Below are 24,439 nucleotides of genomic sequence, written 5' to 3' on the forward strand. Positions count from 1 at the left end.
TTGTCTGTCTGATACAAGAAATTTGGAAGAAAGGACACTCAATAATGTTTTATTGAATCAGAAACATACTCTCTCCTGCATCTTGGTACCTCCTTATTCCTTTTAATCTTTTCTTGAATAGTGAGATAACCCAATTTGGAGAAAAGCCCTTTATTGCTGTTTAATCACTCCTGTTCCCAGGCCACTAGAGCTCATCATGTCTGACCCTAGCTAATTTTTTTAGGCCCTCTGAACAGAATGTATATATAGGGAGGAGTCTGTGGCCCTGTGGAAAGACAATTGATGAGATTGGAGGGAGAGGTGGTATTTGTGAATCTTTCTAAGTATTATGCAAAAACTCATGTGCATATCTCTAGGGAGAGGGTCCATTGCATTATTAGTATCTCAGAGGAATCCATGACCTAAAAAAGGTTAAAAAACAATACTGCATTAGCATTTTTGATCATGTGGCTTCCACCCCAACAGGAAAATTTCTCCTCGATCTGCTCTTATTTCCCACTGTACTTGAAGCCCTTTAGTCCCTCACAGTCTAAGTGGTGGGTGGGGGAGAATGATACCGAGAAAAAATTAGGTATGGTAGCAGGAGTTGTTTTAAATTGCAAAGAATCTGAAGGACAGGAAAGAGGACTGGTGCCAGACAGACTGGCATTCTAGTCTCTGCCAACTTACCAGCTGTGGCCTTGATCAAGTTACTTAGCTGCTCTCTGCCTCAGTTTCTTCTGTAAAGTGAAGAAAAGTTACGATTTAAAAGTCAATTATGTAAAGTATGTGCATGCATACAAGAAGGTGACACTGTTATTAGTGAGAAGTCTTATCCGTGGCTTCAGACAGTCCCTAACTGAGTTCTGTGTATCTTTGGGCTGAGCCTGTTTTTTAAGACTGGTAAGACAGGTCGGGCAACAGGTCTCTCCAATGATTTAATTGTACAAATTGAGTTGGAAATCTATTTCCAGAAACTTTAGAGCCAAAATAACCTTTTCACTGTCAATTCCCCTTTCTGTATATCTCTTAGTACTCCCCTCAAGCCTCCTTGATTCCTGGTAAAAGCTCAAGTTAAGGTTAGGAGAGCAGAAAGGGAGGGGAAATGATCTTCCAAAATTAAAGATGATCTTCAGTTGTACTTTGAATAAGGTGTAGCTCAACTTTATGATCTCTAGAGGGCAGTGTGGATGCGTTTGCCACAGGTTTACAGCCAGCCAATGCCAAGTTTTCAGCCCCGAACCAAATGATAAAAGGGTTATAGCAAACGATTTCTATTGTGCCCTTTACTCTGAGATTATGAGCGATTATAATCCTCCTACTTTTGGGTGTTAAATGTCATTGCTCTTGTTAAATGACGATTTTTTTAAAAGTGAATTTAAGCAAAATAAAAAAGATGGCTGTTCGGTGTTGTTGTTTCCATAATTTGGGGAGAAATTCGACTAGTCCAAGGAATCTCTAAGTCTGAACTACTACTTAGGCTTCATTTCTGCTCTCATTCCTAAATATAAGGGAGTTGAGCGCTTGACCTTGTTTTTTTCTAAAAGATAAACAGAGCTGTTTGTAGTTGCAACACAGATGTTTGTCAAAAACGGTAGAGGCGGAGCTCACCCCTGGGAGAGCGGGCTGGATCCTGAGGCTGCCGCCATTGTACGCACCTTGTGTCTCAGCTATAGGTGCGGGGCAAGGGCATCTCAAAGTTTCCCACCTCTCAGCCCAACCTTGAGTTCTTGTCACCTTCCACTTCCCGGTTCCGGACATCAGTGAGGGTCCCCTTCTTTATCCAGCGTGGGTGGAAACAAAAATTTAGCCTGTCCTAGCTCCGAGCCCTCGTGGCGCCCCGCCTGCCTCGGCCTTGAGGAGGCGGGGACAGCAGCTTGGAGGCGGCCCGCGGCCCTCCAATGGCTGGGGGACCAGTCGAGGGGCGAGAGTGGTCCTTTACTATGGCCCAACGTCACGGCGCTGGCCCCGCCCCTTAGCCAGCCGTCGCCAGGACGCTGGACGAGTAAGGCAGTCGCTGCGCGGACGCCGAACCGGGTAAGGGCTGGGTCGGGGAGAGGGAAGAGAAGGGTGGATAACCCGGGCAACAGCGGGGCTTTGGTGCTCCGAATCTCAAGGTTGACAAACTGCCAGTATCCGCGTCCACTCCCGCTGCCGGGAGGGTTCCTGGGTGGGGCACGGGATGTGGCTACAAGACACTCGTCCCAGCTGCTGGGCAGTGGCATGGGACTGGGTGCTTGCGCCCAGTGCTGGACACGTCCTCTTACCTAAAGTCCCCCTGGGGGGTGAAGGGGCATCACCTGCACAAAGGCATGGCATCTGTTTTGTTGCAGGAGGCTGCCTCCCAAACCTGGGACCTTGGGCTGACCGAGTTCCCTGCAAGTCAGCCCTACCTGCACCGCTCCTGTCAGGTTCAAGTGGGCTACTGGGATTGAGGGCAGGTGGAAGGGAGACTGAGGGTCCCATGGCCCAGGAGTAAAATGTAGACTCCTCTGCTCCTACTCCTATCTCCCTCGACTGTTTCTCTGCCTGCCCCGCACTTTAGCATCTTATCCGCAACTGGGACTCTTCCCACCCCTCCCCATTCGGGCCCTCCCCAGGGGCATCAAGGATATGCTCAGTGTTGGGAGAAAGACACTGTTGCAGGGTGGAGACCAGAAAAATGACCTTTTGCCTTCTCTAGCTCATCCTCTGGCACCCTGGCTATTAACTCCTCATTTGCTGAGCTCACTGGAAGGGCATAGACAAGGTATGGGTGGAGACCCCAGGTTAGAGTCCAGTCCCCAGCTCGGTTCAGTTGTTTTTTTCTTTTTTTTTTTTTTTAGGGTGGATGGGGGAGAGGCGGGGACTGAAAGGCCTTCAAAAACAATGGTATTACTTGTTTACTCACCACAGCAGCTCTGCTAGGTAGATCTCATTTCATAGATGAGGATGCAAGTTCAGAGAGGCTTGGTATCTTGCCCAGGGAACATGGCTGGTTAATGGCAGAGCCAGTTTCCCAAACCCAAAGCAGCCTGACTCCAGAATCTCAACCCATTAGGCTGCCACTACCTTTTTCACCTTTTGTCCCTCTTTAAGTCAGTCTGCCCCTCAGCTGTCCTCTGCTGACTTCAGAAATAATAAACTGGCCAACTGGACAATAGACATTTGGCTTCTACCTTTTAGGCCCTTGACCCCAGACATTGTTCTCTGTAGTGGACAAAGTAGAGAGTGGAGCATGGGAGACAGGTGATTCCAGAAGACTCGTCCCCCGCTCCATTCCCTTCCATCCTGTCAACACAGTCTGTCTCTGAGTGCTCCAGGTTTTCTCTAAGAAATCATTTGGATCCCTATTCCCATCCTTTGGCCTCATTACCACAGAAAAAGTCTCCCCATTTGCCCAGCGAGCTCCTTGCTGACCTCTGTGTCTTCCTCCCACCCATTCCCTCAAGCTGTCCCTAATATCATCCCCTCCCAGGAGTCTTTATCTTGATTCCTAAATCTTCCTCCTACAGTTCTGCCACAATGCTGCTGCTGCACAGAGCTGTGGTCTCAGCATTCCGACACGCCTGCAGGTAAGCCATCCCATCCTAGGGTTTATCTCCTAGCTCACATCTCCCACTCCCAGTCTCTATGATGTCTTATCTTATGTGCCAGTTGAGATAGTGGCCTGAAAGGAAAGGGAAAGCCAGATCCCACCTGTCTCACCCTTTTCTTGAGAAACTAAGTTCCAACTGAAGGAACTAATGGCCAACGAGGAGAGGTATACCTCAGGCCTTCAATGGCCCTTTCATATGATCAGGAGAGGTGTGCTAAGAAGACCTCACTCTCTTCCAGATTCAAGTCCACCTCCTCAAAGCTCTGCATTCAGGCCTGCTCTACGAATGATTCATTTCAGCCCCAGTGCCCCAGCCTTACCTTTTCTGGTAATAACTCCAGCACCAGGGGATGGAGAGTCATGGGGACCCTGCTAGGCCTTGGTGCAGTATTGGCCTATCATGACCACCGGTGCAAGGTAAGTTGGGAAAGGACTTCACTGTCAGAACAAGGTGGCCCTAGTGAGCTCCCCTAGTGGCAACCTGGGCTGTTGCCACAGAGCCCACAGTGACACTGTCTTCATGCACAGTAGAGATGGAATCTGCTGCCTCCATTTCCCAGTGGCCGTGACTTTGTGGGTTGGGTCAGGGTGAGCTAGAGTGATTTCTTCTTAATTTCTGTTCCCTTTTGCCTCATCCCTGCCCTGCCTGCAGGCTGCTCAGGAGTTACCACGCATATACACAAGGGAGGAAGTAAGATCCCACAGCAGCCCTGAGACTAGGATCTGGGTGACTCTGGGCTCTGAGGTCTTTGATGTCACAGAATTTGTGGACCTACACCCAGGGGGGCCATCCAAGCTGATGCTGGCAGCTGGGGGTCCCCTAGAGCCCTTCTGGGCCCTCTACGCTGTTCACAACCAGTCCCATGTGCGTGAGATACTGGCTCAGTACAAGATCGGGGAGCTGAGCCCTGAAGACAAGGCGCCCTCCACCTTGAAGACCTCTGACCCTTATGCTGATGATCCTATACGTCACCCAGCCCTGAAGGTCAATAGCCAGCGCCCCTTTAATGCAGAGCCCCCCCCTGAGCTGCTGACGGAAAACTATATCACACCCAACCCTATCTTCTTCACCCGGAACCATCTGCCTGTACCTAACCTGGACCCAGACACCTATCGCCTCCATGTAGAAGGGCCACCTGGAGGTCAGTCACTGTCCCTATCCCTGGATGACTTGTACCAGTTCCCGAAGCATGAGATCACAGTCACCCTGCAGTGTGCTGGCAACCGGCGCTCTGAGATGACTCAGGTCAAAGAAGTAAGAGGTCTGGAGTGGAGTATTGGGGCCATTAGCACTGCACACTGGGCTGGGGCACGGCTCTGTGATGTGTTAGCCCAGGCTGGTCACCAACTCTGTGAAACTGAGGCCCATGTCTGCTTTGAGGGACTGGACTCAGATCCCACAGGGACTGCCTACGGAGCATCCATCCCTCTGGCTCGGGCCATGGACCCTGAAGCTGAAGTCTTGTTGGCATATGAGATGAATGGGCAGCCTCTGCCTCGTGACCATGGCTTCCCTGTGCGTGTGGTGGTTCCTGGTGTGGTGGGTGCCCGCCATGTCAAATGGCTGGGCAAAGTGAGTGTGGCATCAGAGGAAAGTTACAGCCACTGGCAGCGGCGGGATTACAAAGGCTTCTCTCCATCTGTGGACTGGGACACTGTAGATTTTGACTCAGCTCCATCTATTCAAGAACTTCCTGTCCAGTCAGCCATCACAGAGCCCAAGGACGGGGCGACGGTAGAGTCAGGGGAGGTGACTATCAAGGGCTATGCATGGAGTGGTGGTGGAAGGGCTGTGATCAGGGTGGATGTGTCTCTGGATGGGGGCCTAACGTGGCAGGTGGCTAAGCTGGATGGAGAGGAACAGTGCCCACGAAAGGCCTGGGCCTGGCGGCTATGGGAGCTGCAAGCTCCTGTGCCAGCTGGGCAAAAGGAATTGAACATTGTTTGTAAGGCTATAGATGACAGCTACAATGTGCAGCCAGACACCATGGCTCCAATCTGGAACCTGCGAGGCGTGCTCAGCAATGCCTGGCACCGTATCCATGTCCATGTGCGTGCCAACCCATGAGAAGATGAGATGGAACCATCTACTCCCCAGAACCACCTTCTCAACCCGTTTCCACTTCTGTCCTTTGGCCTTATTACCACAGAAAAACCTTTCCCTCCATCTCTCCACTTCTTGGATCACAACCCTGTATTATGCCTTCCTAAGCCACACACAGGTACACACACTGCACATTTCCACCCAGGCACCCGCCCTCCTCTGACACTATGTTACAAACCCCTCCAGGCCAGCCACTCACCCTGTGCCAGGAAGTGAGAGCTGCTGAAGCAAGGGGCTACAAGTGGGAAAAGTGATTCCGGAGACAGCACTATTTTCCAACTCCACTGCATTCTAATGCCTGTCACCACCGAGGCCTTCTTTTGCTTTTCTTCTTCGATTCTTCAGAGAAGGTGTGTGGATATATGTAAGAAAATTGTGTATGCAACTTTCAACTGCCTCTCTGGGTTACCAGGGTTTGTGAGGGGCACAGTCCTCTCCCTTTACAGTTCCACTTTTCTAAATACACTAATAAAGTATTTGTTTAAGTCTACAATTCTGAAAAAAGAAAAAAAAGATGATTTTTGGGACCTCTTGAGGCTGGGGAGTGAGAATGTTGCAGGAGGGAGGTGCAGTGGTACTGGGACGAGTAATGAGAGAATCCAAAACAAAAGGTCCGGGGAGGAGAGAAAGGAAGCAGATGCAAGGAAGTCAAGAAGTGGGGCTTCCTTCTCTGAGGTCAGCATCTGCAACGCTGCTGAGGTGAATGACCTCAGGCTACCCCTCAAGGGATAAAAAAAATTGGCATCTTAAAGCCCCTCCCCTCACAACTCCTACACCCTTGGCAGGAAAGGCAAAGAATGCTAAGAGGTTAAACAATATTGTTTTTGGAGGGGCAGGGGGAAAACTTGGCCCTAGGGACAGATGTGCCAGGGAACGTGTGCCTAGTTTGCAAATTAGATGCAGATGAACGGGCAGTCATTCATTGAGTTACCTTCGGCACGCGACCGCGCCTTTCGGACTTGAAGCTTTCGGTGCTCGGCTACTCTCCCCTAGCGCTTTTCCCTTCTTTCCCCAGCAGTCTCCCGGCTTGCGGGCGCTCGGTGTTCGGCCGCGGCGCCTGTCGCCTGGTAGTAGGACCGGAAGTTGTTCGGGGGAGGGGGGACGGCTGTAATGGGGGGGTTGTGGGGGGGGGCCGGTCCCTCCTCAGGTGAAGCCGCTGATGAAGATGGAGCCACCGCCGCTGAACGCCCGGGCCCCGGCTTCGGCCCGGTTGCCGCCGCCTGAGTGACTCCACTCCCCCCGCACTGGGCCGCCCGGGCCAGAGTGGGGGACCCCCGCCGCCCCGCCCCCCTCTCCCCCAATACCGTCCCCTCTCCCTCACCCCCCCAGCCTGCGCGCGCGCGGAGCTGCCTCAGGTGAGTGAGGGGCGGGGCTTGAGCGAAGCGCGGGGGCGGGGCCTCGGTCGCCAGGGGCGGGGCCTGAGGGGCTTGGGCGTGAAGCGAGGGGAGACGTGTGCGGGGGGGCACGCGGGAAGAGGGTCGCCGGGTGGGCTGCGGCCCGAGGGGAGGAAGCTGGCCCGAGGGAGCTTGGCGCAAGGCCCCAGGATTGAGGGGGAGGCAGCAGGGACGTAGGGGTCCTAAAAAGGCGGGAGATGGGTCAAGGCAGAGGACTGAGGACAAGGCAGGGGCTGGCGTGCGCGAAGCTCCCCTACGGAGTACGGCTGGGTTAGGACAGAGGGACAGCAAGGAGAAAGGAGAAGCAGAGGGTACCTGGGCAAAAAAGCGAGGGACCTGGGGGTTTGGTCGAGGAGGTTGGAGAGAAAGACGTGGGCCTAGGTGGGAAGATCTGAGAGGCAATGAGCAGAGTGGGAGAAACATGTGGTAGAGAAGAAACTTAGGGTGGAGTGAAAAGTGCTATCTGGGGTACTGTGTAGGGTTAGAAGTCTAGGGAATCTGAGAAGCAAGGCTGGGAAGGAACAGATTCACTGCACATGAACCCTAAGAAGGAAAGGTAGCAGAGGAAGCCGTGGGGCAGACATTCGGAGGGAGCGAGGCTTGGGAAGCAGATCTGAACTACAACAGCCCTCCATGTACCTCCTCCTACAGCCCCATCCCCAGTATTTTCCTCCCCCTTGTCTGCTAGACTTGTAGATTCTCACTTTTTAAATTTTGGGGCTTTTGTGTAATTGTTTTTTTAATTACGACTGGTCCTGTCTGGTGACAGTGGAATGTTTAATGGAACATGGACCTTTAGAACTGAGATGTTTAGGAAATGATGTACCCCATTTTCCCCTTCCAAGGTCCAGAATTTACTAACTCTCCTTCCAGGAAGATCTGATGCATTACCAACCACATGTGTCAAGCTTTGCGTACCTTCTTTTGCCTCAATCTGTTCTCTCATAAGCGAAGCTGTCTACTGTTGTGACTCTTATGGACTCCCACTGACATGTTTGATAGCTCCAGCTGTGCCCTAATCTTCCTGGCCTGAGCCCTCAAAGCATCAGTGGTGAGCTTGACGTGTTCCTGACTCACACACATGTCAGCTTCAGGCCTCCCATCATCATGGCCAAGCAGAAGACAGCTGAAGCCTGGCTGTCTCCCCTTACTGTTACTTGTTCGCTTTGCTTGGGTGAAGGTACATGTTCATATCCTTGAGAAGCATTAAAAACAGGTATTTGACTACTAGAATATTTCCACTTAAGATAACTCGGATTCTGAGGACAAGATCACATAAAAGGCCAAATCAGACAATCTTTGAAAGTGTAGCATCTTGTTTGGTAGAGGTATGTAAAATACCTCGCCAGGAATCCCTCATCTCCTCGTGGGTCTGCCATTAAGACAGTGAATCTTGCTTTGTGGTTTGCAGGGGACTTCAGCCTTCTGCACTAGCAGCCTGAAGCCAGAGAATCCAGACAGCTCCCTGGGTCATGAGAACAGTCAGAAGAGTGTCTCCTGAGATAAAAATAAAGTCTTAAAAGAAGAAAATAGCCTTACCATTGGGAAGCAGGAGAGGCCTCACTGGAGTTTCTGGGGTGGGCCCGAGGGTGGTTGCAGCTGCTCTCAATTTGGCAGCTTGAGAATTATATATTGCCCTAGTCAATAGATGCTGATGTCTCAAGCACAAAACCTAATGTCTTTGTTGCCCACTGAGTGCAGTTAGTTAGATCACTTGTAGCTTCTGGACAATCCCCTTCCTCTCTTGTAGGTTAAGGGTAAAGCATGTTTCAGGACTTGGTTCAGAAATAAGTCCTGACTTTTTTCCCAGTGAAACGCAACTGAAAGTTTCTTCTTTATTTCCTCTTAGTTTAAATCTGTAGCTGGTACCTCCCAGCATGAGAGGAACATTATCCCATCTTTTACCCTACCCGCCCCCAGCAGCCATAAGGAATTATTTTATCCTAAACTAGCCATCACTCTTCCCTCAACACATACACAAAATAGCCAAGGACAAATTAAGTTATTGCTGGGCAGATATTTCTAGCCTCATTTCACTCTGTAGTAACAAATAAGAGCGTGGGACCCTGCAGGTGTAGAAAATGCCACAGGCAGGGAGACTCCCTTTCTTCGTTGGTCTCTTGACCCTGCTGCGGAATGCTCTGAATTCCAAGCTATTTGATTTGCCTCCTCTTCTCAGAAGAGTTGTGGACGCCGTATTGGAAACAGAGAGACACATTCAAGGTTTATCTGATGAAAGCATCTAAGGAAGGGTAGTGGTGATATGAACAGCCTGGTACCCCCCTTGGAGTAGCATCAACCTTGTAGACTCTGCTGGAATACATATGTTGGCATAATCCTTGAGCCAAGGAGCCTTGTTTCTAAAAGAAATTTAGTGAGTATCTAAATTGGCTTTTTCCACAGGCCCATAATCTCTGAAAAGAGGCATGGGAGGGAGAGAATTATTTCTTTTTGCATCCATAAACCTGTGTTCTAGTTCAAGGATTTAAGTCACTAAGATGCAAACCAGAAAGCTGTTCATTTCTTCACTGAAGAAAGAAGGCAAATGGGGTGGCCCCAAACCTTCCAACTATAGCAAGATTTAACTTTGTGCTATAGTGGAAAGAACCCCAGACTGGTAACCTGGGTTCTGTTTGTCCTACTGTTGCTAACCAGGTGGGTGACTGTGGGCTTAGTATCATCTTCTGTTAAAAACTAAGAGGTGGGAGGGGCCAGCCCAGTGGTCCAGTGGTTCAGTTTGTGGCTCCGCTTCGGCGGCCCCGGGTTCCCAGGTTCGGATCCTGGGTTCAGGGACAATCTTCTTCAAGCAAAGAGAGCAAGATTGGCAACAGATGTTAACTCAGGGACAATCTTCCCCACCAAAAAAAGAAAAAGAGAGAGAGATGGGAAATCATCTCTCAAGTACATTCTAACTTCAAGATTCCCCCGGGCCTAGGCACACCTGCCCCAGGCCCTCCACATGAAGAGAGGCCTGCTAAACTGGAATGTCAGAGCAAGATTCCTTGTTCCCAGAGGAGCCTAAAAACGTCTTTCTGACCGTAAACAACAGTGAGCTCTTTTGATCAGCATGCATTGGGGTTCTGACCAGGACTGCCACCAAAGGCAATTGTTCCTGTCTCTTCCACCTTTTTGCCACCTACCCTAGTCAGGATAGTTAATTGAGACTTCCATGTAATTTCAAGCTTCATTTAATAGAGCTAGCCCTGTTTGGGCATCTTTAGCTTCAAAACTGATTATTATAAAATACAGATTGAACTCCCTTGCTCTACTTTCCCCACCCCTGCCCAAACATACAGCTGAACAGCAGTGACTTCGTGGGGCCTTTCTATAAACACAGCACTTTATACTCAAGGGTATACCCAAAAAACCCAGAAAGTATCATCTCATGCACCTCACACCTAGTGATTTAACCTGTTTAGTTTGGCCCTTTCCTTAGTTCCTTAAGTCCTGAAGTGAGACATGGGAAGGGTAGGATTGTTTCTCCTCCCACCCATAAACCTTAGCGTTCTCTCTCTTCCGCAGTCTACATGAGGAAGACAGGGAAGCACAAAGAACAAGAGAAAAGATGCATCCATCTGAGATCTAAGAGGAGACAATGAGATATTTTCCCACTGCCCAGGTGTTGTGTTTTCAGCTCTTACCCCTTTTTATTTTAGATACTTGCTAGGATGACCTGGGAATTCGTCCCTTCTGCACTGTTCCCCAAGCACTTGGATAACGAAGCTGAGGTATCTTCATCTGTGTTATATGTAGACAGGTCACCATCTACACCTGGTGTAAAAATGAGTCAGATCTTTCTGCTATAAAGACAGACACATGAGCTGAGAAAAGGTTGGTGGGCTTCCTGCAGAGAGCACTAGGTTGACCCTAAAGATCATTTCAGAGCTGCAAACTGCTTGATCTCAAGGTCTGTTTCCGGGAAAGGGTCATGAAGCCAGGTTGCAGACAATGCTCAATTGCACCTCTTCCCTCAACTCTTCACCTTCCCCCTCCCCAATTACACAAAGCCCTGAGAGCACACAGAGCAGGCTATGTGATGCCAACATGTTTTCCTCAGATTTCATTCAGTTCAGGAAGGCACAGACAGGAGAGGATGATGCTGCAGCTTTAGTCCATATGTAGTACCTGAACTGCTCACTCCCAGGCACGTAGGAACTTCTGTCTTATTAATAATCACTGGTCTCCTCCTCAGATCCCAAGGCCAAAGAGAGACCAGAGAAAAAAAATCCACTTCTCTTCTGTTGCAGTTCAGGAATAATAACCAAAAGGACAGCATGGATCCTTGCCACTCTCTCCACCTCCACTCTCTCTCCCAACAGTATCCTCCTCACTCTCTTTCCATCCACTAGGCCATATGGAGTATGTTTTAAATTCCAATTTTGGAGTGTCACTGGATCAAACAGGATTCCTTGGAGGATCTGAAGAGCTTGAATTACTTGTGATGTCCATCTTAACTCAGGCTTTCAGAGCTACTACACAGAGAAAACTTGACTTTCTGACATTTTTGTCACTGATAGTTAGAGCTGTGGGAGTGTTCTTATGGAGATGGGGAGAAGGAGGTGGTAGCTGATACCTGACCTGCCCTTGGAAGTCAGACCTTGGATTGGTCCTCGCCTGCTGCTTATCAGGAAGTGGGGTGGGAAATCTTCTGTCTAAAAGGGATGCCCATTCCTGCCCATTCCTTTTCAAATGTAATATTGTGTTGATGGGAGGAAGCCAAGGCTGGGGAGGGCTCTTCTTAGGATGCCAAGTGGATCCAAAAGAACAAGGAAGAAAAAATCTTTGTCTCTAGAGGTTACAATGACCAACCTTTCCTCCCTCCTTACAGAGACACTTCCTTCTGAACTGGAAGACTAGCTGTTTCTAGTTGCTTTGTATTCAGCTCACTGAAATGAATTTACAGTACATATGTACCTACCTCCATCACTGAATGCCTATGATTCTGTAAAGCCAGTTTCCTTCCAAGATCTTTGAGCCAAACCTGTCTTGTGTAACTAAATTCTCTCTCCTTATACCTCCTCCCCCTGGGGTGTGTCTCCAATTGGCACTGCGTAATTTGACCCATTTCCTCTAAAGAAACTAAGATCTGCCTGCCCGCCCGGCCAGGCAGGGGAGGAGGTGCTTTGAGGGGCAGGGAGTGGGAAGGTTGGGAGGGATGTGCCTGTGCTGCCTGGAGACTTGAGCAAACTGAATTCCATCTACTGATTTACTGCTGGCTCTCAGAATGCCAGGATTTGGAACAGCAGGATTTTGATCCCCTCTCACTTCCAGGGTTACCAACTTGGCATTTGGACCAGTTGGAGGCAGCTAAAGACTGATTTTGCCCAAGATGTGTCGTGGAGCACCTGTTAAGTGCAATTAAGAAGGAGAAGAGCTCAGTTTACTGCTAGGAACAAAGTCCAACTCAGAAAACAACTTTTCAGAACCTTCTGGAAATTGTTTTGGGGCCATTTGGGCAGGTGTCCAAGAATGAGATGTGTTTTCTGAGCCAGTGCTAGCTGAATGCTATGCTTCAGCAGCTCTGCTCACCTAGAGCTTGTCTAGCCCCTGGTTCACACACACATACACAATTGCATTACCATATTTCTCCCTGTAGAGCCTGCTCAACTTGTTCTTCCTTTTTTATTTTATTTTATTATTTTTAATGGTTTCATATCTCCATTTTTTTTAGTCTGGCTTGTTTTGTTTTTGTTTTTGTTTTTTGAGGAAGATTAGCCCTGAGCTAACATCTGCTGCCAATCCTCCGGGTTTTTTTTTTTGCTGAGGAAGACTGGCCCTGAGCTAACATCCATACCCATCTTCCTCCACTTTGTATGTGGGATGCCTACCACAACATGGCTTGCCAAGCGGTGCCATGTCCACACCCGGGAGCCGAACCAGCGAATGTCAGGCCACAAGAGCAGAAGGTGTGCACTTTACTGCTGCGCCACCAGGCCGGCCCCTAGTCTGGCTTGTTAATTTTTATATATAGTATGAAGGTGAGGCTTTCATTTATTATTCTTTTTTTTATTCTTTTATTTTTTAAATTATTTTATTGAGGTCATATTGGTTTATAACATTGCATACTTTCAGGTTTACATTATCATATATCAGTTTCGATATAGACTGTATCATGCTCATCACCAGTAGTCTCATTTTCATCCATCACCATACATATCCGTAACCACTAATCTGTTCTCTTTATCCATGTGTTTGTTTATCTTCCACATATGAGTGAAATCATATGGTGTCATGTGATCTCTCTCTGGCTTATTTCACTTAACATAATATGCTCAAGGTCCATGCATGTTGTTGCGAATGGGACAATTTTATCTTTTTTATGGCTGAGTATTATTCCGTTGTATATATATACCACATCTTCTTTATCCATTCCTCAGTTGATGGGCACTTGGGTTGCTTCCATGTCTTGGCTACTGTGAATAATGCTGCGATGAACATACAGGGGAATAAATCTCTTTGAATTGTTTATTTCATGTTCTCTGGATAAATACCCAGTAGAGGGATAGCTGGATCATATGGTAGTTCTATTTTTAATTTTTTGAGGAATCTCCATACTGTTTTCCATAGTGGCTGCACCAGTATTCATTCCCACCAGCAGTGTATGATGGTTCCCTTTTCTCCACATCCTCCTCAACATTTGTTGTTTTTCATCTTGTTAATTATAGTGATTCTGACAGGTGTAAGGTGATATCTCATTATAGTTTTGATTTGCATTTCCCTGATGATTACTGATGTTGAACATCTTCTCATGTGCCTGTTGGCCATCTGTATATCTTCTTTGGAAGAATGTCTGTTCATATCCTCTGACCATTTTTTGATTGGGTTGGGTTTTTTTGTTGTTTAGTTGTATGAGTTCTTTTTTTATAAAGACTTTATTTTTTTCCTTTTTCTCCCCAAAGCCCCCCAGTACATAGTTGTATATTCTTCATTGTGAGTCCTTCTAGTTGTGGCATGTGGGACGCTGCCTCAGCGTGGCTTGACGAGCAGTGCCATGTCCGCGCCCAGGACTCGAACCAACGAAACACTGGGCCGCCTGCAGTGGAGCATGCAAACTTAACCACTCGGCCACGGGGCCAGCCCCTATGAGTTCTTTATATATTTTGGAAATTAACTCCTTGTCGGATATATGATTTTCAAGTATTTTCTCCCATTGGTGGGTGGTCTTTTTGTTTTGTTCATGGTTTCTTTTGCCTTGCAGAAGCTTTTTAGTCTGATGTAGTCCCATTTGTTTATTTTTCCTTTTGTTTCCCTCGCCTGAGTAGACATGGTATTTGAAAAGATGCTGCTAAGACTGATGTCAAAGATTGTACTGCCTATATTTTCTTCTAGTTTTATGGTTTCAGGTATTACACTCAAGTCTATACTCTATTTTGAGTTAATTTTTGTGTATGGTATAAGATACTGGTCTACTTTCATTCTTTTGCATGTGGCTGTCCAGTTTTCCCAGCACCATTTATTGAAGAGACTTTCCTTTCTCCATTGTATGTTCTTGGCTTCTTTGTTGAAGATTAGCTGTCTGTAGGTGTGGGTTTTATTTCTGAGCTCTCAATTCTCTTCCATCGATCTATGTGTCTATTTTTGTGCCAGTACAATGCTATGTTGATTACTATAGCTTTGTAGTATTTTTTTTTATTAAGATTATGATAGTTTACAACCGTGTGAAATTTCGGTTGTACATTATTGTTAGTCATGTTGTGGGTACACCACTTCACCCTTTGTGCCCTCCCCACACCCCCCCCTTTCCCCTGGTAACCACCGATCAGTTCTCCTTGTCTATATGTTAACTTCCATCTATGAGTGAAGTCATACAGAGTTTGTCTTTCTCTATCTGGCTTATTTCACTTAACATAATACCCTCAAGGTCCATCCATGTTGTTGTGAATGGGACGATTTTGTCCTTTTTTATGGCTGAGTAGTATTCCAATGTATATATATACCATATCTTCTTTATCCAATCATCAGTTGCTGGGCACTTAGGTTGCTTCCACGTCTTGGCTATTGTAAATAATGCTGCGATGAACATAGGGGTGCATGGGACTCTTGGAATTGCTGATTTCAGGTTCTTAGGATAGATACCCAGTAGTGGTATGGCTGGGTCATAAGGTATTTCTATTTTTAACTTTTTGAGAAATCTCCATACTGTTTTCCATAGTGGCTGCACCAGTTTGCTTTCCCACCAACAGTGTACAAGGGTTCCTTTTTCTCCACAACCTCTGCAACATTTGTCACTCTTGGTTTTGGATATTTTTGCCAATCTAACGGGTGTAAGGTGATATCTTAGTGTAGTTTTGATTTGCATTTCCCTGATGATTCGTGATGATGAGCATCTTTTCATGTGTCTATTGGCCATCCTTATATCTTTGTAGTATTTTTTTTTTTTTGAGGAAGATTAGCCCTGAGCTCACATCTGCCACCAATTTTCCTCTTTTTGCTGAGACAGGCTGGTCCTGAGCTAACGTCCCTGCCCTTCTTCCTCTACTTTATATGTGGGATGCCTGCCACAGCATGGCTTGTCAAGTGGGTGCCATGTCCGCACCCAGGATCTGAACCAGTCAACCCCGGGCCACCAAAGTGGAATGTGCAAACTTAACTGCTGTACCATCAGGCTGGCCCCTGTAGTATATTTTTAAGTCAGGGATTTTGATGCCTCCAGCTTTGTTCTTTTTTCTCAGGATTGCTTTGGTTATTCAGGGTCTTTTGTTGTTCCATATAAATCCTAGGATTCTTTGTTCTATTTCTATGAGGAATGTCATTGGGATTCCAACTGGGATTGCATTAACTCTGTAGATTGCTTTAGGTAATATGGACATTTTAACTATGTTTATTCTTCTGATCCATGAGCATGGAATATCTTTCCATTTATTTATGTCTTCTTCAATTTCTTTCAATAATGTCTTATAGTTTTCAGTGTATAGGTCTTTCACCTCCTTGGTTAAATTTATTCCTAGATATTTTATTCATTTTGTTGTGATTTTAAATAGGATTGTATTCGTGACTTCTCTTTCTGCTATCAGAAAATGGACTGTTTCATCTATGAGATCTCTTATACCGACCTCATGGTAACCACTAAACAAAAAATCAGAACAGAGCCACAAATCATAAATAAAGAGAAAACTGAGAAAACCATCACAGAAAACCACCAAACTGAAATGGCAGACAGAAACACAAGGGGAAAGAAATAAGGAAATCTAGAACAACTGGAAAACAAGAGATAAAATGGCAGTATTAAGCCCTCATATAGCAGTAATCACTCTAAATGTAAATGGATTGAATTCTGCAATCAGAAGACAGAGGGGCTGGAATTAGAACAAAGAATCCTAAAATTCATATGGGGCAACAAAAGACCCCGAATTTCTAAAGCAATCCTGAGAAAAAAGAACAAAACGGGAGGCATCACAATCCCTGACTTCAAAACATACTACAAAGCTACAATAATCAACACAGCATGGTACTGGTACAAAAACAGGTGCACAGATCAATGGAACAGAATTGAAAGCCCAGAAATAAAACCACACATCTATGGACAGCTTATCTTTGACAAAGGAGCTGAGGGCATACAATGGAGAAAAGAAAGTCTTTTCAACAAATGGTGCTGGGAAAACTGGAAAGCCACATGTAAAAGAAAGAAAATTGACCATTCTTTTTCACCATTCACCAAAATAAACTCAAAATGGATCAAAGACCTAAAGGTGAGACCTGAAACCATAAGGCTTCTGGAAGAAAACGTAGGCAGCACACTCTTTGACATCAGTATTAAAACGATCTTTTCGGACACCATGCCTTCTCAGAGAAGGGAAACAATAGAAAGAATAAACAAATGGGACTTCATCAGATTAAAGAGCTTCTTCAAAGCAAATGAAAACAGGATTGAAACAAAAAAACAACCCACTAACTGGGAAAAAATATTTGCAAGTCATACATCTGACAAAGGCTTAATATCCATAATATATAAAGAACTCTCGCAACTCAACAACAAAACATCAAACAACCCAATCAAAAAATGGGCTGGAGACATGAACAGACATTTCTCCAAAGAAGATATACTGATGGCCAATAGGCACATGAAAAGATGCTCATCATCGCTGATCATCAGGGAAATGCAAATCAAAACTACACTAAGATATCACCTTACACCCATTAGAATGACAAAAATATCTAAAACTAATAGCAACAAATGTTGGAGAGGTTGCGGAGAAAAAGGAAGCCTCATACACTGCTGGTGGGAATGCAAACTGGTGCAGCCACTATGGAAAACACTATGGAGATTCCTCAAAAAATTAAAAATAGAACTACCATACGATCCAGCCATCCCACTACTGGGTATTTATCCAAAGAGCTTGAAGTCAGCAATCCCAAAAGTCCTGTGCACCCCAGTGTTTATTGCAGCACTGTTTACAATAGCCAAGATGTGGAAGCAACCTAAGTGTCCAGCAACAGACGAATGGATAAAGAAGATGTGGTACATATATACAAGGGAATACTACTCAGCTGCAAAACAGAACAAAATCATTCCATTTGCAATAACATGGATGGACCTTGAGAGAATTATGTTAAGTGAAATAAGCCAGCGAGAGAAGGACAATCTGTGTATGACTCCACTCATATGAGGAATTGAAAATTATGGACCAAGAACAGTTTAGTGGATACCAGGGGAAAGGTGGGGTGGGGGGTGGGCACAAAGGGTGAAGTGGTGCACCTACAACATGACTGACAAACATTAATGTACAACTGAAATTTCACAAGATTGTAACCTATCATTAACTCAATAAAAAAAAAAAAAAAAGACAGAGGGGCTGGCCCCATGGCCGAGTGATTAAATTCATACACTCTGCTTCGCTGGTCCAGGGTTTTGCCAGTTTGGATCCTGGACATGGACATGGCACCACTTGTCAGGCCATGCTGAGGTGGCATCCCACATGCCACAACTAGAAGGACCCACAACTAAAAATATACAACTGTGTACCGGGGGCTTTGGGGAGAAAAAAAGGAAAAGAAAAATTTTAAATCTTTTAAAAAAAGAACAGAGTGGCTTAATGGATTAAAAACCAAGACCCAACAATATGCTGCCTCCAGGAAGTACATCTCAGCTCTAAAGGCAAACATAGGCTCAGAGTGAAGGGATGGAAGATGATACTCCAAGCAAATGGCAAGCAAAAGAAAGCAGGTGTTGCCATACTTCTATCAGACAAAGCAGACTTCAAGACAAAAAAGACAATGAGAGATGAAGAGGGGCACTATATAATCATAAAAAGGACATTCCGCCAAGAGGACATAACATTTATGAATATATATACACCTAACACAGGAGCACCAAAGTATATAAAGCAACTATTAACAGACCTAAAGGGATAAATTGGCAGAAATACAGTAATAGCAAGAGACCTCAACACCCCACTTACCTCAGTGGATAGATCATCCAGACAGAAAGTGAACAAGGAAACAATGGCCTTAAATGAAACACTAGACAAGATGACTTAATAGATATATATATAGAACATTCCATCCAAAACACAGCAAAATATATATTCTTTTCAAGTGCACATGGAACATTCTCAAAGATAGACCATATGTTGGGAAACCAGGCAAGCATCAATAAATTTAAGAAGATTGAAATCATATCAGGGCTGGCCCAGTGGCACAGTAGTTAAGTGCACACGTTCCGCTTTGGCGGCCTGGGCTTCACCAGTTCGCATCCCGGGTGCGGACATGGCACTGCTTGGCAAGCCATGCTGTGGTAGGCGTCCCACATATAAAGTAGACGAAGATGGGCACAGATGTTAGCTCAGGGCCGGTCTTCCTCAGCAAAAAAAAAAAAAAAAAAAGAGGATTGGCAGCAGTTAGCTCAGGGCTAATCTTCCTCAAAAAAAAAAAATCATATCAAGCATCTTTTCTGACCACAATGCTATGAAACTAGAAGTTGACTACAAGAAAAAAGCTGGGAAAGTGACAAATATGTGGAAACTACACAACATGCTACTGATCAGCCGTTGATCGATGAAGAAATCAAAGGAGAAATCAAAAAATACCTGGAAACAAATGAAAATGAAAACACAACATACCAACACTATGGGATGCAGCCAAAGTGGTACTAAGAGGGAAATTTATAGCAGTACAGGCCTATGTCAAGAAACAAGAAAAATCTCAAAGAAGTAATCTTAAACCACACCTAACAGAACTAGACAAAGAACAAACAAAACCACAAGTCAGCAGGAGGAAGGAAATAATAAAAATTAGAGCAGAAATAAATGAAATAGAGACAAAAAACAATAGAAAGGATCAGTGAAACGAACAGCTGGTTCTTTGAGAAGATAAACAAAACTGACAAATCCTTAGCCAGACTCACTAGGAAAAAAGAGAGATGGCTCAAATAAATATTAAAAATAAAAGAGGAGAAATTACAATGGATACCACAGAAATCCAAAGGATTATAAGAGAATACTATGAAAAACTATATGCCCACAAATTGGATAACCTAGAAGAAAAGAATAAATTCTTAAACTCATACAACCTCCCAAAACTAAATCAAGAAGAAATAGAGAATCTGAATAGACCAATCACAAGTAAAGAGATTGAAACAGTAATAGAAACCTCCCAAAAAACAAAAGTCCAGGATCAGAAGGCTTCTCTGGAGAATTCCACAAAATATTCAAATAAAATTTAATACCTATTGTTTTCAAATTATTCCAAAGAATTGAAGAAGACAGAGCGCTTCCTAATTCATTCTATGAGGCCAACATTACCCTGATACCAAAACCAGACAGGGACAACACAAAGAAGGACAGTTACAGGCCAATATCACTGATGAACATAGATGCAAAAATCCTCAACAAAATATCAGCAAACCAAATACAGCAATACATTAAAAGGATTACACACCATGATCAAGTGGGATTTATACCAGGGTCACAGGGATAGTTCAACATCTGAAAATCAATCCGTGTGATACACCATGTTAATAAAATGAGGACTAAACATCACATGATCATCTCAATAGATGCAGAGAAAGCATTTGACAAGATCCAACATCCATTCATGATAAAAACTCTCAATAAAATGGGTATAGAAGGGAAGTGATTCAACATAATAAAGGCCATATATGACAAACCGAGAGCCAACATCATAGTTAGTGAAAAACTGAAAGCCGTCCCTCCAAGAACAGGAAAAGCCAAGGGTGCCCACTCTCACCACTCCTATTCAACATAGTACTGGAGGTTTTGGCCAGAGTAATTAGGCAAGAAAAAGAAATAAAAGGTATCCAAATTGGAAAGGAAGAAGTAAAACTCTCATTGTTTGCAGTCTACATGATTCCATATATAGAAAACCCTAAAGAATCCACCAGAAAACTATTAGAAATAATACAGCAAAGTTTCAGGGTACAAAATCAACTTAGAAAAATCAGTTGCATTTCTATACACTAGTAATGAACTAGCAGAAAGAGAAGTCAAGAATACAATCCCATTTACAAATGTTCTTCCTTTTTAAGTAACAGACCCCACTCCCATGGGAATCACACCAAAGGAAAAGTTGCCTTAATTGATGTTAGAACCAAGGAAAAGCAAGAAAATCCATGAAGGCCTGGAGTACGCTGGCTTTTGAAAGAAAGCAAGATGGTTTAATGGAAAGAGCACATGTCTGAGAGGCAGGAGACTTGTGTTCTTTGTCTTGTTCCAGCCTCACCACGAGCTCTAAGACAAGTCGCTTGACTGCTCTGAGCCTGTTTCTCCAAGCAGAAAATGGGGAAAATCCTGTTCTTTCTTGCTTCTCCTGAATGGGTGTGTGTGTGAGGGAAGTCACATGTGGCATCTTGAATTCTGCAGTAGTTTTGAAAAATCCCAAAGGGCAATTATGGACCTAATAATTTGGAAATGAAAGGGGTCCCATGAGTACCAGACTACTCTCCCTCATCTTTGGCTCTCTGACCACAGAACTTGTTGAGAATAACGGGTTGTGGGAGAAACAGGCTAATAGATATTTTTCCCCTGTGTGCCCTCCAGAACGCCCACCCCCACCTTTATCAATATAGTATTAAAAGCAAACCAAATTTTCATCCATCTGCCTCAGTGAGAGCTGTCAAAGAAACCAAGAGTCCTGGTAGCAGCTTAGGCTGTTCCCTTGCCCCCCAAAATCTGCCCCTGGGGTATTTATTTTTCATTAGATAATTGGTGAAAGCAATTTTTGATGTATGTAAATTTCCACCAAATAGAGTTTTTTCCTCCTCCCACAGGCCCCTAAGGAGATAATTCATTGCAACAAATTATCACTTTTAGTTGCTCTCAGTTCTTGATTAATACTCTACTACCAATTACTGCTTGCCTTCCCTCAAATAGACTAACCTGTATTTTATTTATTTTTTTTTTTGAGGAAGATTAGCCCTGAGCTAACTACTGCCAATCCTCCTCTTTTTGCTGAGGAAGACTGGCCCTGAGCAACATCCGTGCCCATCTTCCTCTACTTTATACATGGGACGCCTACCACAGCATGGCTTTTTTCAAGCGGTGCCATGTCCACACCCAGGATCCGAACCCGTGAACCCCGGGCCGCCGAGAAAGTGAACTTCGAACTTAACCGCTGCGCCACCTCGCCGGCGCCTAACCTATATTTTAAATTCAGGCTCCCCCACCCACACTTAAAAAAAAAATAAACATTAGCAACATAATTGACAAGAAGGTGGGGTAAGGCCCTTAAGAGTCTAATTTGTTTATTACACCTTCAGCAGAGGACTCCTCACTGAACTTGAGGTGGGCCGCTCTCCTCCATCTTCTACTTTCCTGTCCTCCTCCCTCCTGCCACACACCCAAAAAAGAACCCCTTGAATGACTGAATCCCTCTTCTTCCTCTTATTACTACCCCATCCTTAACTAAGTATGGGGCCTCTATGGGGCTGTTTCTTTGCCTCCTGAGGGCTGAGCTATAACCTGTCTCCTTTCCTACAGCATCAGCTCCACCTACAGGGAGAGAGGATCTACTTTCAAAACGACACAGCAAGGACCACTGGAATGAGACAGTGTTTCCATCCCAGAGGCTGGGGAAGCCTGCAGAAGTTGGGGGTTGAAGAAGACCCTGCGGTTTGTAAGTCAGGGTATTGTCTTTTTCACCAGGGCAAAGTATGAGCTTTTTCTTCTTTAGGTCAGGGTCAGAGCACACTTCGGCGATCTTTTAGGTTTCCTCCTGACTCCAGAATGTTAGAAAGAAACCTCCTCCCTTCCTAAATCTGGCTTCTAATAGCAGCTATTTTCTCTTTCAGCAGAATCTCTCTGAGATGGACATGGAAGACTGCAATGGCCGCTCCTATATGTCTGGTATGCCCTCTTGTGCATTCTGTAAGGGGCTGGGAGCAGACTGTCCTGTGGAGCAGAGTGGAGAACCTTCAGCCTAGCACAGGACCTCTGAGTGCCCCCGTCACAGAGCTGACACTCACGCTTGTGGTGCTTGGTAGTGCACATTCATTTTGGTCGTTTTACATTCCCTAAATAGTGATTCTCCTCCCGGACTTCTTGGGGGATGGAGAAAGGGAATAAGAGGGGAATACGAGTGGAGACTATCAGAGAGGAATGATTTGAAGCAAAGAGATAGAAGGAAGATATGGTTTCTTCTCTTGTGCTCTGAGGTCACCAGCCAAACATGACATTCTGTCCCAGCCAGGTAGAGAGTGGAGCAGGGTTTCAAACCTCAGAGGCCTGCAGGGGCCAGGTAGGTATGTAAATAAGTGAGCTGGGTCAGGATGATGAGAAAGGGGACAGTGGGGACCGTCATGAACTGGAGAACACGTCCCACTTCAAGAAGCAGCAGCTTTTCAGTGTCCACCAGCCACTGCCATGCGGGAATGTATATCCAGTGTGGCCAAAACTTCCAATATTTTAAGATAACTCAAAAATCCAGATTTCATATGAAATGTCTCCATTTTAAAATAACGACTCAATATTTTTTAAAATGTTCCATGGGGCAAGCCAGACTTATCTATGTGCTGAATTCAACTAGTGGACCAACAATTTACAGCCTTTGAAGTAGAGACATAGAGTCTAGAGCCTAATTCTCCTTTCCCCCAATCCTTTTCCACGATCATAACATATTGTAGCTTTTCATATCTGCCAAATACTCTTACTGAGACAGAAGAGATCATCACTTATAATATGAATGGCTTTTAGAGATATGAAAGTAATCAGGATCCTCTCCAAGTTTAACAAGGTGAAAAGAAAAGAGGAACTTTATCTGGCTCCCTCTGAGGTGTAGGAAAGGGCCTAAGAAAGAGTTTTTCTTTAAGATGGAAGGAATCATTTTGGGGGGACATTAGAATGTCAGGGCAGGAAATTATTATAAGAGGTGAGGGAAGCCAGAACTGGGTTTTGACATGATGAGTATCCTCATCAGAAATCAAAGCACCACTGTAGAAATGACCTATAGCTTTTTTTTTTAACCCTAAAGTGGGACCAATGGAGGAATTATGGGCATGCCTAAGGGAGATAGCAAGATGGGTCAGACACACATATGAGTCATTGTCAACACCTGGGGAAGATAAGGCACGACGTTGACTCCAACCCCTTTCTCATTTAAGGAGGGAAGGAGTTGGAATGGGTAGAGGCATTCGATACCTGCCACATGCTGGACAGAGTGACAGGGATCAAGGGGACTAATTCAATTGAAAGACTTTTTATTGGAACTAAAGTTGTGGCCCTTCTGAAGAACCAGCCAATCCTCCTACCTCCCACTCAGTTAAGCCTATTCAGAAAACCACTACTGAGCAACACATACACTCAGGACCCTGCTTTAGTGCTGGAGAACACTCAGATGGATAAAAACCAGTCCCTGCCCTAAGGTAGGCAAATGAGACACTAGGAAGGTGGCTGGGGAGATAGCCCACGGAGCGCTTTTCATTGCTGTCTCTGGAGAATGTTGGGTATCAGAGGAAAACTTCTAAGGGTGTTTGCTTCACTGTGCTATGAAACCAAGCTTTCTCTGCTTTCAGGAGGTTGGCATTTCCTAGATAAGAGGAGGCCTCTGTACAGGATGGTTTTTGAATGAAAGTGGAAGCCAGAAACTCCTCATCTGTGTTTTGAGAACTCTAGATGTCAGCAGCTGCCTTAGAGAGGGAAAAGGGAAAGCCAAAGGAGGGCTAACATTAGCTCTGACAAGCAGCCCTGCAGGGCAGAGCGTGGCTGAGACAGGCCACTTGAGGGGTGTCTGAGAGCTCGTCCCTGACCCATCTCTTCTGGGCTGATACGGAAGCAGTGGGAAAGGCTGCAGTGTACGCCCCTCCTAAAGCACACCAGCCCCTTCAAGGTCATCACAGCTCTTTGCCTCTACCCCAGGTGGCCTTCCCTCCCCTGGCTACTTGATGAAGGTGGCATCTCTCCTGTTCTTCAAAGAGATTTTCCCACCTCATGGAAC

General features: G+C 45.4%; 2 protein-coding genes and 1 long non-coding RNA gene across 15 annotated transcripts in view; 2 read left to right on the forward strand and 1 right to left on the reverse strand.

The window, feature by feature from the left end:
• Positions 1 to 33: 33 nt before the first annotated feature.
• On the reverse strand, positions 34 to 1,772 carry LOC103560191 (uncharacterized). 2 transcript variants are annotated; one of them, XR_547141.2, is made up of 3 exons: positions 1,638 to 1,772; positions 670 to 719; positions 34 to 401 (listed from the first exon to the last, which is right to left on the reverse strand). It is a non-coding gene; the product is annotated as an uncharacterized lncRNA (long non-coding RNA). The 2 variants fall into 2 exon arrangements; XR_011540479.1 differs by having other exon boundaries at positions 1,591 to 1,729.
• On the forward strand, positions 1,742 to 6,175 carry SUOX (sulfite oxidase). 10 transcript variants are annotated; one of them, XM_008534174.2, is made up of 6 exons: positions 1,742 to 2,016; positions 2,313 to 2,390; positions 2,663 to 2,728; positions 3,474 to 3,533; positions 3,796 to 3,973; positions 4,209 to 6,173. In XM_008534174.2, the coding sequence occupies exons 4-6, from the start codon at positions 3,484 to 3,486 to the stop codon at positions 5,622 to 5,624; spliced, it is 1,644 nt and encodes a 547-aa protein (XP_008532396.1). In that variant the 5' UTR covers positions 1,742 to 2,016; positions 2,313 to 2,390; positions 2,663 to 2,728; positions 3,474 to 3,483; the 3' UTR covers positions 5,625 to 6,173. The 10 variants fall into 10 exon arrangements, with proteins under 10 accessions (XP_008532396.1, XP_008532395.1, XP_008532394.1 ...); XM_008534175.2 differs by lacking the exon at positions 2,663 to 2,728 and adding an exon at positions 2,805 to 2,850 and having other exon boundaries at positions 1,860 to 2,016; positions 2,313 to 2,385; XM_008534171.2 differs by lacking the exon at positions 2,663 to 2,728 and adding an exon at positions 2,805 to 2,850 and having other exon boundaries at positions 1,883 to 2,016.
• A 269-nt stretch (positions 6,176 to 6,444) lies between these two features.
• Positions 6,445 to 24,439, forward strand: part of IKZF4 (IKAROS family zinc finger 4) — a 32,495-nt gene continuing 14,500 nt past the window's right edge. Inside the window, exons 1-3 of one of the 3 annotated variants that reach the window (XM_070621607.1) lie at positions 6,445 to 7,015; positions 21,988 to 22,123; positions 22,299 to 22,353. In XM_070621607.1, the coding sequence (XP_070477708.1) occupies positions 22,314 to 22,353 (40 nt within the window). In that variant the 5' untranslated portion in view covers positions 6,445 to 7,015; positions 21,988 to 22,123; positions 22,299 to 22,313. The remainder of the gene's footprint in view (positions 7,016 to 21,987; positions 22,124 to 22,298; positions 22,354 to 24,439) is intronic. The other 2 variants (XM_070621608.1, XM_070621609.1) reach the window with 2 other exon arrangements.

This window comes from Equus przewalskii, chromosome 5 (assembly GCF_037783145.1).
Source record: "Equus przewalskii isolate Varuska chromosome 5, EquPr2, whole genome shotgun sequence".
NCBI classification, from domain to species: Eukaryota; Metazoa; Chordata; class Mammalia; order Perissodactyla; family Equidae; genus Equus; species Equus przewalskii.

Coding starts and splice junctions, on each gene's coding strand:
- SUOX (XM_008534175.2), top strand. CDS start 2,810: ATGGGGGAGAGGCGGGGACTGAAAGGCCTTCAAAAACAATG. Junction 2,851..3,473: donor AAAGGCCTTCAAAAACAATG/GTATTACTTGTT, acceptor TTCCTCCTACAG/TTCTGCCACAATGCTGCTGC. Junction 3,974..4,208: donor ATCATGACCACCGGTGCAAG/GTAAGTTGGGAA, acceptor CCCTGCCTGCAG/GCTGCTCAGGAGTTACCACG.